The 13,676-nt window shown below is 45.3% G+C and overlaps 1 protein-coding gene across 1 annotated transcript in view; it reads left to right on the forward strand.

Annotated features, from left to right (window-relative positions):
* Positions 1–12,950, forward strand: part of LOC139754080 (agrin-like) — a 292,522-nt gene extending 279,572 nt beyond the window's left edge. Inside the window, exons 28-34 of the mRNA XM_071671130.1 lie at positions 851–1,015; positions 1,545–1,795; positions 2,273–2,354; positions 3,205–3,327; positions 3,510–3,708; positions 5,745–5,892; positions 7,926–12,950. Coding sequence (XP_071527231.1) covers positions 851–1,015; positions 1,545–1,795; positions 2,273–2,354; positions 3,205–3,327; positions 3,510–3,708; positions 5,745–5,892; positions 7,926–8,077 — 1,120 coding nt within the window. The 3' untranslated portion in view covers positions 8,078–12,950. The remainder of the gene's footprint in view (positions 1–850; positions 1,016–1,544; positions 1,796–2,272; positions 2,355–3,204; positions 3,328–3,509; positions 3,709–5,744; positions 5,893–7,925) is intronic.
* The last annotated feature ends 726 nt before the right edge of the window (positions 12,951–13,676 follow it).

Consider the following 13,676-nt stretch of genomic DNA (forward strand, 5'->3'; position numbering starts at 1 on the left):
GTGTGTGTGTGTTAAAGCATGCCCTGTTAAAATATAAGGTAGATTTCTGATGCTCTGTATTACCCTAAGGAGGTTCATCTTCAGTGGATGCTTAGCAAAAACATTATCCCTCATGAATACAAAAAGTGTTGTCTTTCCTTATAAAGAAAATATCAAATAACCAAAGAAAGGCGCCGTGAAATAGGAGTCGCTGTTGCCTCCTAAAATATAAGAACTTCCACAAACTCTATGATTGATCAGTTGATAAGAATACCTCAAGATAAATGACTCAAATATTTTGATGGAGTACTTTGGAGAGAGAGTGTACTCCTTTCCATCCACTGACGATGAAACAGCCTCGTCAGTGATGACACCCCACTAACGGAGTGACCACAAGCAGGCGACACAGTAATGCCATACGTGAGGACGTTTAGTTACAACATCGTTAAGAGGATGGATACTCCAGCAGGATGTGCCAGGGATCTTGGGAGATGATATCCTGCGTGATAATAACCACACAGGGGAGTAAGGGAGGGACTGCCTCGTAATGTAAAGGCTTAGGAAATGGTCTGTCCTGTGTGTGTGAGAGGATGGGGGGTGTGGCCGAGATCCTAGTCTAGGTGAGGCTCTGGTTAAGGTGAGGTACCTAGGCTAGTACAGGATACTATGTCACCTCACTTTAGGTGCAATCCTTCTTCCCCTGACATAAACAGGGTTTCTGGTCCTCGCACTACTCTCCCTCCGCCCAAGCTAATATCACCTCTCCCCAGCTACCAAAACACCACCTCCTCCCCAAGGAACCACTCCTCACCCCAGGTACCTCACCCTGCCTCTCTCCACCTTTATTAACACCAGCTTCCCACTCCGGCAGGTCAGCAGACGCGGTGGAGGTGGGTGGATGGCACCGGGTGCGGGCGTCTTGGGCAGGTGGTCTGGCCTCCCTACAGGTGGATGAAGACCCGCCTGTGACCTGCCCCGCCCCGGGTCCTCCCCACACACTCACACTCAACACCCCCCTCTACCTCGGAGGCTTCAAGTAAGTGGCTCTTTTGTTTCAGTTCTGTTTACGTACACTCCTCTCTCTCTCTCTCTCTCTCTCTCTCTCTCTCTCTCTCTCTCTCTGCTCTTAAGAAAGAAAGAAAAAGAGTCAGAACTTTTAAGTTTGTTAAGTGAAGGACTAGCAGCGTCTCCCAACACTTTTATCCGTATTCTGAAACATTTCTATCTCATTAATCTTGTGGATATTTTATATCATCATTAATTATGGGAAAACACACCCACTACTTATTACACCAACCTACACCCTTATTACCTCAGGTATATAGACTGAGGGACTGCAGTATAACCCCCCAGCTATAGACTGTGGCACTCTATCAGTACCACAGATTATACACTGGTGGTACCGGGCTGATTTACCCCAGCTATAGACTGTAGTATTTCATCGTTATCCCAGCTGTACACTGTGTTACTGCAGTATTAACCCCCAGCTATACACTGTGGTATAGTATTACCCCCAGCTACAGACTGTGGTAATAAAACCCGACTCCCTCTCTCTTGGTCCTCAGGCTGTGGTACCTTGTGAACCGCGAGTCTGGCATACTGGTGGGGCTGGACGGGGCGCTGCAGAGGCTTCTGCTGGACGGCGTGGTGTACAGCCGCCTGCCGGAGGTGGCGACGGAGCAGAGGGGCGTGAGCCTGTACGTGGGGCCGCCCTGCCACCCGAACCCGTGCGCCAACGGGGGGCTCTGCCTGCCCCTCCTGGCCAACTTCTCCTGCCGTTGCACCGTCATGTTCGTCGGCAGACTCTGCCACAAAAGTCTGTAGAGTTTGACTCTTTGTTAGTTAACTATAGTGGCTTAAAGACTTTGACAGTTGAATACAACGACAACTAATATATATAAAAACACATACACAAACACAGTACATATCGAAACTTGAGATGGCCATGACAGGTGCATGTAATTGCCATCACTTGTAAGCCACCGTTAAGAAAAGTAGAGCAGTCTAGCACCCAAGCCTTATGCTGTGTTGATGTTAAAGTAGGTCAAGCTGATGCACAGATTTTTTTGTCAAGGTATAATATCATTATGCTATAACGCCCGACGCACCTAAGTTTTGCTATGTATTATCACTGTAAAGAAATTTGTAGATTATACTTGTTCTCTCAATGTGAGTGTGTGTGTGTGTGTGTGTGTGTGTGTAGTAACAGGGAGGGTTGTGATGTAACGTTGACTCGTTACAAAAGTGTACTGTACACAGTAAGGCAGGTGTTCTGTGTTCGTCTCGCCCACAGGCTTGAGTGGAGTCAGCTTGGACCAGCCTATCCACTTCGACGGCTCCACCTCCGTCCTCTACCCAGGTCAGCTCTCCCTCAGGTGAGTGTTCTTCAAAAATCAGATCTTTTTCCGTTTGACTTTTTGCTGCTGGATGAACGCTAAGGTTCTTCTCGCATAAGTTTAAATTACCTAAATATCCAGCTGTGTACAACTGCGAATATTGACTGGATTCTCCTTTCGAATATCAAAGAATATCCATTAATCGTGGACATCTAATTTGTCTGTGATAATACAATGAAAATAAACTTTAACATCCTTTTTGTGTATCTGCTTGTAGACGAGTTCCACGACCTGAGTACATAAGTAGAATACGTCCTTACTTCAGTCCTCTATCATTTACTTATTCACGAGCAAAGTAACACATTTCATCCTCTCCAGAAAATGGAGGTCTTCTAAAGACCCTAGTGATGATAATAAGTTTAATGTTACCAGCTGTACAGTGGGATGTACATAAATGTAAGAGCCTTGTGCGTATTCTAGCCGAGATTAAATCCCTCATGGCGACAACACCTGAGCGCTGCCAGTGGAGGAATTTATTTCGACCTGTCACAAACTATTAGAATCCATCATGATCAAACTATACAAGCCAGCGAAGTTCCGAAAACATCTAGCTAAAGTAATGCGGTAGAGGCAACACGAGCTACACACTCAGGCGTTCTGACACACGCTAACACAACAGACGTACTCAGGGATCAAATACTTCACAGTAAAGTCATACTCCAGGGGTAGTTAACCCTCTGGTTCAGTCACCGCACACTGACCACGTCCTGGAGTATCAGTCACGCCCTCTGGTTGTCACCACACACACACACACTCCAGCTTCGTCCAGCACTTGCAGTCGAAGTCCGCCAGTAAACCTGGCTCTCTCTTTCTCTCCCTCCCTCCGCAGGTCCAACAGGAGTGGGCTCCACGTCCCCTGGAGCCACCCAGACTACGACTACCTGGAGTACGACGAGATGGAGCGGCAGCTGCTGGAACAGGCGGCCGACGGGGGTGACCTGCCGCACGACAGGTCAGGTCACAGAGCATCGTTTTGAAACCATTGGTGATGATTACTTGCTTCTACTGGTCTTGTTGTTATAACGCATTCTTGAATTCTGTCCGGCCAATCTTGTCTAACGAGGCCTCTATACTTCCCCAACACCTTCCTGACGCCGCCCCTCTGACTGTGACCCGGCGGTTCCGTAACCCCAGAGGTCGCGGGCGGCCGCATGGTGTGCTGGAGGTCAGCTTCCGCGCCGACAGTGGCACGGGCTTGCTGCTCTGGGCGGGGCGTGGGCGGAGCGGGCGTGGTAAGATGGGGGACTACCTCGCCCTGGCCCTGGTGGGTGGGGTACCCCAGTTGGCCCTTAGCCTGGGCCGCACACGCAAGCCCTTCATCCTCACAGCCACGGTACGTGCACATGCCTCACACAGCCAGATGGTACAGCTAACCTCTTATCATAAACGCAGTGGTACAGCTGTATCTAACCCACCATGAGATACAGTCTCTGAAGTTGGCCTTCATGTAGTACAGTCTTTAATCAGCCCTTCATACAATACAGTCTGTACTTCATCCTGGCAGTCAATACAGACCTAAACAGTCATCTGGTACAGCTGATAATACATAAGATGCAATCAACCCTTCCTTAAGGTCAGCTAAACCTTTCATACATTACATACAACAATTACTTCTCTATACAGTATACATAACTTTTAAAACAGTACCGTTAGCCTTGTATACATCATACACAATCCTTTATACAATACAAATAACCAGCATACAGTACAGATGACCCCTTCTTTTTACGGTAAAGCATTGCACCCACTTTACATAGCAGGGTTGGCCATTTACACGGAAGGGTTAACCCCTCTATTCAACACATTGGACGCTTTCTGCGACACATTTAACCTCCTCCAGCCCTAATGTTAATTCCTCAGTATTACAGCCACGGCTGGTTGAATTCCTGGCCCCTGGTAATTAAACGTTCCTCTGGGGCTGGTCAGAGCGAGCCCCTCTCTGCTCACACCTGGACATTACAAGGTGGCTGTATCACTAAATCAATCTTGCATTTGACAGTGTAATATATATTTTTTTTTCTGATTTTTTTTTTTTATTCGTGATATCAAGATTTTTTAAACGTAACCTATTAATGATTTCCTGCACGAAGCGTGTCATAATTCTGTGCTATTAACACCTCGCCAGACATGAGAATTCCTCAGAAATCATGATGTATCATAGGATAATTGAAGGCACGAAGCACTGGGCCGTAATATAAATATAAAAAAAAAAAATTGAATAACCTAATGAAAGTGTAACACCTGAACTTGTCCAAAATGTATAATCAGATGATGGATGTGTCTGGTTGTAGAAGGCTAAGTCTCTCTCTCTCTCTCTCTCTCTCTCTCTCTCTCTCTCTCTCTCTCTCTCTCTCTCTCTCTCTCCCCGTTGCGATCCTGCACTCTGACAGAGATAATATGATGTTACATTTTGGTGTTGTGTAGTCTGTGCCGTGTGCATGTCCAGGTGTCTCCCCTGTGTGTGTATCCGTACAAATAAAGGTGTCTCTCTTTTGTGTGTCCGAACGCAGAAAGTGGTCTCTCCTGTCTCTAGCCAGAAAGAGAGTTCTTACCTGCGTGTGTCCAAACACAGAAGGGTGTTTCTTCTGTGTGTATCCAAAGAGAAAGGTGTGTTTCCAGTTAAAAGAGAGGGTCTCTTCTGTGCATATCCGTGTGTACAGTGTGTCGATCGATGTCTATTGTGTATTAAAGTGTAATAAGGTATTTTTCCTGTATATATCAAGGTGTAGTTAGGTGTCTCTCCTGAAGGTTTTCAGGTGTAGTAAGGTGTTCCTCCTGTATGTATCCAGGTGTGGGTGGGTGTTTCTGTATGTATCCAGCTTTAGTGAGGTGTTTCTCCTGTATGTATCCAGGTGTATTAGAGTGTTTGTTTCTCCTTTATTTATCCAGATGTAGTTAGGTGTTTCTCCTGTATGTATCCATGCGCAGTGAGGGTTTTCCCTCTTGTATGTAACCGTATGTAGTATACTGCTCCTCCTATACGCATGGAGACACAACTCTCGTCTGAAAATAATAATGAGCCTGACCTTGTGTGTGTATGTGTCTCCTCTTATATATCTCTAGACCTAATAATGTGTCTAAGCTTTAGTAAAGTATCTCTCTTGTGTGTATGTAGAGACAGTAGCGTCTATCTCGTGCGTGTACAGACATAGCCGGATGTCTCTTTTGTCCATGTCTGTATGTGATGGTTTCTCTCCTGTGTGTAGCCAGGCGGGGCTGGGCACCTCCTCTGTGTTATATCAAATATAATGAGACACCTCACCTCTCAGCCTGTCCACGGGAAGATGTTTCCTCCAGTCCAGATGAAGACGCGGTGTCTCTCTTGTGCTTGTCCGGAGTTAATGAGGTCTTCCCTGTGTGTGTGTCCAGGGCACGGTTGACGACGGGTCGTGGCACGTCGTAAGGGTGACACGGAGATGGAGACGAGCGCTGCTGAAGGTCGACAACCATCGACCTGTGAGGGGGAAGGCGCCCCGTGGGTCCACCTCACTCCACACCGACGGTGACCTCTGGATAGGTAGGTCGGGTCACAGTCGCAGTCTGTGGAATATAAGTTTATATCAGGGCAGGTAGGTCATGATGGGGAGAGGGGTAAAGTGAGGAAAACAACCTGGGGACAAATGAGTCAGATGACGTATATGTGACCTGGAGACGTATAGGGTCAGATCAGGTCACGTCATGTAGGCTATAAGTTTATCAGTTGATCCATAAAACTGATGAGGCCATGAAGAACACTACAAGAACAAATAACAGAAGGGCAAAGATTATTTTCTTTGCATAGAATACATATGGATCAGTTCAGGCTAAGCAAAACAACAATTAAACCCATGCTACTGTCATTCAGGCCAAGTAGATAGGAAATATAAAACCATTAGTATAAAAGTTGGATCAAGTTACCCAAAACAGCAGTCTCAACCTTGTCATTCGGTCCGCCTAAGGTCGTGTCAAGAAGCAGCACTACTGTGTTAAACAGGTCGCATTTGCCCTACTGATAACGAGAATTTCAGGTCCCCTTCCGAATGCACTATAGGGGTAGTGATCTAGATGTAAACAATGACCAGGGGAACGTATTCGAACCTTACGTTTTTTTTTTTCGTACTTCATCCCCGGCTGACTTTACGTTACACGGGCCCACCTAATCTGACGCCCAAGTTCACTACAGTGGCTTACTGTCAGGGCTTGAGTACACACGGCCCCACGCGTAACTCGAGGCATTACACAGTTGTTCCCGTTCCCAGGCTAACCTCTGGTGCTCACGACATCCCACAGTACTGCCAGCCCAGCTACCAAGCTCCCAACACATACTGTGCGTGGGTGTGTGTGTGTGGTGTACGAAGGAGGGTAATGGAAAGACGGTTGGCAAAGGATTCCGACCGGAATTACTCGTAAGGAAAGGCGGTTGCGTTCTGGGGGTAAAAGGGAGTTGGAAAGTACAACCTGATAGACGAAATGTCAAGAGGACTGAAAATAACTTTTGTTTTCGATGGTAGTAGTAGGCATGTACCTGGCACACATCCATGTCTACACGACAACCCGTCCTCAGTTCTCGTTTTCACCGACTCCGTTTAAGAGGCTCAGAGATATATACCTCTCAGTGAGTGTTCCACTGAAGGTGAACGGTAGGAGCCTTTCTGGGAAAAGTGAGGCAGGCAGGAGGGAGAGGAAGATGCAGATACGGTGAGGACGGGTGGAAGGGCCAGTGTAACGCTTGTAAACAAATCCATCAGAGGCGAAAAATCCGATGCTGGCTGACAGACCATTGTGGCCAACACTCCCATGCAGAGACATCACTAAAATGGCAAGGCCAGCATCAGGGACGATGGGGGTTTTGTAGAGGCGCCGTAAAGGGAGATGGAGGGGCAGTAAACCACCGAGGAAATACAGGAACGAGGGACTGGTGAGGTAAAGATGAGAGAAGCAAAGGTGAACGAGAGGCTGAGGGAGTACAGCTCTTTGTACGGGGGTTGCAAACTGGATGAGGTCTTCGTCTGGACGAAAGTGTTTAGAAAAGCCTCTCGAATCTACTGACCTGATTATGTTCGGTGTTCCTCTGATCCTGCTAGCGAGTTCACAATACCTTCCTTAATTAACCCTCAATTGACCTTACCACTTACATTTCAAGACTGGAACCAGTTATCTCTCAACAATAATACGAACATACGGTTCGAAGTCTCACAATTTTCGCTGAAAGACCTGGTAATTACAACTGATTCCTCTTTGCTACAGCAGATTAACCACTGTGGGGAGAGGAGGGATTAGGGAGCTGGTGGTACCGTGGTGAAGGTTGGGGTGATAAGGGGAAGCAAGGGACTGATTAGAGAGGTAAGGGGACTGCAGGGAAGATGAAAGGTGGTGGAAGGAAAGTTATGTGAGGGAGAGGTAGGGGCTGCTTGACTCTGTCAATACAACTGTGGGACCTTCACCACCTAACCCCTGCCCAACCCTTGTAAGTTATGTAGATTGGCATAAAAGTTGAGACAGAGAGAGGGCTATGCATCTGTCCCTTCCTGTCCTTGGTACGTTACTAATCTTCCTTCCTGTGTCCGGCAGGTGGCCACAGGTGGGTGCCGCCCCAGCTGGCCCCGGCCTACCACTGGGGCTTCCGGGGATGTGTGGACCGCCTGCTGGTGGACGGGCGTGAGGTGCACCTTCTTCACCACGCGGCCTCCCCGCGCCTCCAGTTCTGCCACACCCTCAGCTAACATCAACCAACATACGCCCTCACCTCACTAATCCACCTTCTCAGGTCACAGGTTCATCACCCCCGGCTAGCATGTCCACACTTAGCTGTCAACGAGTCTACGCACTCGGCAAGTACCAGCTACACGCCCCCTAGCTAACGCAAAGTTCACGTCCTCGGCTGACTGCAGGTCTCAGTGCCTGGAGCTGACGTAATTCACGTTTCAAGATGAAATCAGGTCAGAGTCCCGACTGACACCACGTCCACGCCCTCCTTCGATACCAGACTCACGCCCTTAACGGAAAGCCGGGCCAAGGCTCTAGGGCTACAACAGGTCCACACCCTCGTCTACCACCAGGTCCCCGTCCCTAACGATTACCAGGTCTGTTTCATCAGCTAAAACCTGGTGTTCACACCCGGAACTAATACTAAGGTCCTCCGCTGCTTAAGAGCATCACATTCAGCCAAGAAAAAAATGTTCGCTCCTTCAGGTGACAGCAAGTCCACACTCTCAGCTAACAAGTTCACGCCATTCCGACAGCTATCATCGAACCCGCTCCTACGGGGTCACTCAAAAGAGTTCACGCCCTCGGCAAACAGCAAAACCACTCATTCCTTCAGCTAACTCCATGTCCAAGCTTTGAACTGTCATCAGACCCACATACTTCTGAACCTACAAGTTCACACTGCTAATGTATATAACACACTCCCCATATGTACATCTACAACAACGTGGAGAAATTAATCCATTCACACTGCAACGTAATCATAGGCTTCTTCACTAATGACATGGCCGAACTCAAGAGAGGATATAGGATGGACCTGTCTGTAAACTAAGACATTCCCTGAGGTTCTTCCTCCCCCAGTGAAGGAAATATGTCTACCAGGGAATGATAAGGTCATGATACTCTTTAGTGAATCAATCAGCCACATAAGTGTCCTGGCGAGGGAGAAAATGAAGAAGGGATACAAGACATGCAGCACTCCGGAGGTATATACGTACATTGAGACAACAGCGGTGGTAAATAGGCGAGCACCACATCATGTGATTAGGTTCCATTAAGGCAGTCATTCTAACGGAATTATGTACGGTCTTGTGCACATGAACGACACAGACTTATAGCTTTAAAAGATACGCTACGAAAATAACCCCTACCGTCCCCCATATGCCACACCAGCGTCAACGGTTCTTCTTCAAACTGGACATATCCAGTGGTTACCATTTTCCATTCCACTATTTTCTTTTTCTCTCAGCCACGCAAGTGTCCGTAGGGTTTACATCCAGTTGAAACAAAAAGTGAAGGACGATATATACACCCGTTAAAATACCAAATATCTTAACCCATGATTCTTTTTTTTTCTTCCTTCATTTTAAGGCAAAAATTTCCCATGAGGCGACATTCCATTTTCGCCGAGCCTCCAGCGTTCGGGTTAATTGAGTTAACCTTCTGCATAAACTGGTCTGGCCGTGTTCAAATGTTTCCAAAACTAATGCTGCAGTTTTCTCACGTTTTATGTAAGGTGTAATATATAAAATTTCATTAAATTCGAAGTAAAATATCAGTAAATATTTATACATACGGTACATTTTATGTGTGTGTGTGTATCCGCGTATGTGCGTCCTTGTACGTGGCCCCCGTTATGAGCGTGTGTATACATACGTGTGTGCGTATTCTGTAGTTTGTAGGTGTACAATAAAACTGACGACTCGCTTTTCCCTTTAACAAATTTCCACACTAGATAACGCTCACCCTCCCTCGTCTGCCAACGTGCTGCTATATCTAACACTACGCGACCCTGGGAGACTAATTGAAGTATTAGGGGGAGAGGGGGAGAACTAGCACTAAGGAACGCACGAGGGCTGTCATATATTCATATATATATATATATATATATATATATATATATATATATATATATATATATATATATATATATATAGTGATATCTAAGTGAAGCCACTGTACCAAAGTGGATATACACAATAATGCTATCGGTTAATGGACAGGGGATACATGTGTCGGCTACGCCTTTGTGCCAGGTGGTTCAGAGGAACACTAACGCTGGACCAATTCAATATTTTTCGGGATGATGTCAATGAGTTGACGAGTAAAAGCCTTCATAAGAGCAGAGATGTTAAACAAGGGAGGGTAATTGTGATGCTCTTATGATCAGACGAGAGCAAGAGTATAGGAGTCGTGTTTACTCTACAAAATGACAGTGATTAGTCTTAGGACAGTGATATTATATATATATATATATATATATATATATATATATATATATATATATATATATATATATAGTGAGGATTTAAAAGACAGTCCTCATACGAACACAGACACGATCAACGCAACAATAAGCTCCAATGAATTCCGCAAATCTAGATCCCATTAACAAAGTAAATCGATCCCCTTCGAGTCAATTTGGCCCGTCATTCGCTTACAAGTAAAATATCAAGACTTACATGCCCATGTAATAAAAAATAACCCGGAGAAGCATCTGTGAATATCTCAAATTAAGCAGGAGCACATGAAATCAAATATTTCACAACTGAGAACCACACAGGAGTGAGCGCACTCAGAATAATCACCGGCTGCCGAACAGCTACGAGCATGTAACTCATGCACAACGAAACAAACTCACTCCCAATACGTTCCCACCTCAACATGTTCGGCACCCACAATGTATGTGAGAGTGTGTTGCGTATGTAAAGTACATATGTTTATATAATTCTTATGTTAATTGCTAGTTGCACATACACACACACGCACATAAATTTCTTACATAATATGCATTAACCGAATACTTGTATGTAATGCATCAGGTCTTATCCGGTTGCGTTGTCTAAGTTTTTTTTCCCCCCCTTTGCACTTATAACGGAAACGATGTACGATGTCTCCTACCCTGCAGTACTCGAACCACTATTTACCACGGCTGTTGTCTCTCTGGAATCCAGTATATAGAACTAGGGAGGCCATATATCATCTCTCAACAACTATCCGTTATCATTTGTTTGTTACAGAGTGATACGCATCTCCTCTTCTGTTCCTATATGTATCATGTGTAACTAAGGTACCTTTCAGGTTTCATATATATATATATATATATATATATATATATATATATATATATATATATATATATATATTATAGTTTTTCTGTGTAATATTTAAGCTTTGGAGAAAAGTTAGATGCCTAGACGTTTGAAAGCGCTGTTTATAAGGATATATGAGGGTTCATTTTCCCATTGAATAATGGTCGCTATTTTGCATAGGAGATTTAGATGTTAAAAACACAGATAAAAGTTTATTCCATCCAAACATAATCATCATCATAACGCTGTGGAAGGCCTGACCACACACACACACACACACACACACCCACACACCCCTCGCATCATACAAGCATGCTTGACTCTTCCCTAAAAAAAAAAATAATGTATAAAACAAACAAAAATAAAACGTGAGTCTGAAAGTTAGTATGTTGGGTAAAGTATTCATTTATAAATGTATATTAAATGTCATAAGTGTTGGGGGTTTTTCTATCTTTATTTTCTTTTTTTTTTTAACTCGGAATACAAGAATGATGAAGGTAGTCGACCGGTGCAGTAGCAGCCACTTGCTCTATGTATGTCGAGAGATTTTGTTTATTGTGGTGCGAGTAAGAAACAGACGCGGCTCCAGTGTCATGTCTTACGGCACGCCTCACCTTTTTTGGGGGTGTACGCTACGAACATGGGGGAAAAAAAACCATTTTCTTTGCATATTCTGAGCCACACCCAAGGTGTTTGTGGGTCTTTAGTCTCGGGTGCCACTGATTGCCAAGAGGTCTCTGACAGGTTACGATAAAAGACGAGGAGGTCCGCAAGAAGAAGACCCCACCACCACTCACAGACACCCGAGTGTTTTAGCACGGCCAGAGATGGTAATATACCACACTCACCAATGAGGTCTTCCATTATACATCCCGGCGTCCATGTTACACTGTGGCAGGTTGACACTCTCTCACTTTCTCTATCTTTTCCCCTCGATATTTATATAAATATCTTTCCCTTCTCCTGGAGCAAATCTGTATCTATGGAATGTGTGTCCACCAAACACTTTCTGTCATTCCCTAGTGGAAGAATGAGTAAATCAGACAACGACAATGTCCCATACACAACTCTTGCTTGTGTCACTGTATAATAAACAACACACCGTGGGTTCGGTTTTTTCACACACACACACACTCTCTCCTGCAGGAGTTACCACTCCGTTTTTCTTTCATTTCGACGGGAAAACACTCATCACGTTTATCGGCTTGAGCCTGTGTGGGATAGGATGAACAAATGTCTCTCTCTATCTCTATCTGTCTATCTATCTATCCTTTTATCTATCTATCTTCTCGTGTACAGTTATCATAGCTTTAACCCCTCCCTTGAAACACGACGGTGCAAACCTTCTCCCCTTGAGCGCGACGTACGTGCGACCCCTTTTGGATACAATGGCCTCGTCCTTTTTTCCTTTTTTTTTTTCTACATCCCTATAACGCTTTTAAAAAGGTCACGGACGTCTTTAAAAAGGCCTGGCCATCATACCTGTGGGCCGCACCGTCGCCGTGCTCCAGACGTGCAGCCTCGTACTCAAGGGGCCTCGTTTCCCATCGTGCTCAGGTAGGGGTTCATAATATTCTTAGTGCTGGGTGCTCGCCATGAGGGATGCCACATTCTTAAGAAAAAAAAAAATTAAGAGCTCTTAGGTTATACGTATACATGAGCGCATCTGTCCAAGACCCATCCGAGCATCTGCATAGAGTTTATATCAACATAAAGTGTACAGAAAACTATATTACCTCCATTTCATTATGTGAATAATCTTGACGTTTTGTAACCATTAAATGTGCCTTTTAGAGAATCGGATATTTCATTTTCCTCTTACGATTACTGAGAACTGTATATGTTACAAGGTACAAGGTGACCTAATTCACGTTCCTTGTGGGTCAAGACACTGGTTCTGAACCTCCCTCCCCTTCTGTCTCTCTCATGAAAAAGAAGCTAATCTAATTAGTATTATTATTATCATCATCATCATCATCATCATCATAACAGCAGCAGAGGCTCACATTAAAGAGGAAACAGGTACACAAATGAATCTGTTTAGATTTCATCTCGCATTCTGAATACCGAGTTTGTGCCTCTTTATCCATACCTTCGCTACTTACGCGCCAGGTAAAACATTTGTGATCAATAACAGTTAACTCGTGTCCTCTCCTTACATGCCCGCCCCTGTTACCGTGCAAAAATCAACACGATCACAACTCTCAAAAAAACGTACGAGGACCTTACTGAACGAACGACGCACAACGGAGATCACTTGCGATGCCTTTTTCGAGTACTTCACCATCATCAGAGTTTACATACATGGTCTTATACACTAGCACGGACAAGGACCCGGTGTTGGAACCCGTCCTCAACAAGCCTGGAATTGGAGGAGCCTGGAGAAGGGCCCCGAGGATGACAGGAGGAATAACACGGTCAACCTAAAGCCTCTCTCCTCAACCCGCTAAATAAACGAGGAAAAGCCGGTTCCCGTGGTCGGCCGGATGGCTACTTCGAGCGAACCAATTAAGGATCAAATAGC

The sequence above is a fragment of the Panulirus ornatus genome, chromosome 16, assembly GCF_036320965.1.
Source record: "Panulirus ornatus isolate Po-2019 chromosome 16, ASM3632096v1, whole genome shotgun sequence".
NCBI classification, from domain to species: Eukaryota; Metazoa; Arthropoda; class Malacostraca; order Decapoda; family Palinuridae; genus Panulirus; species Panulirus ornatus.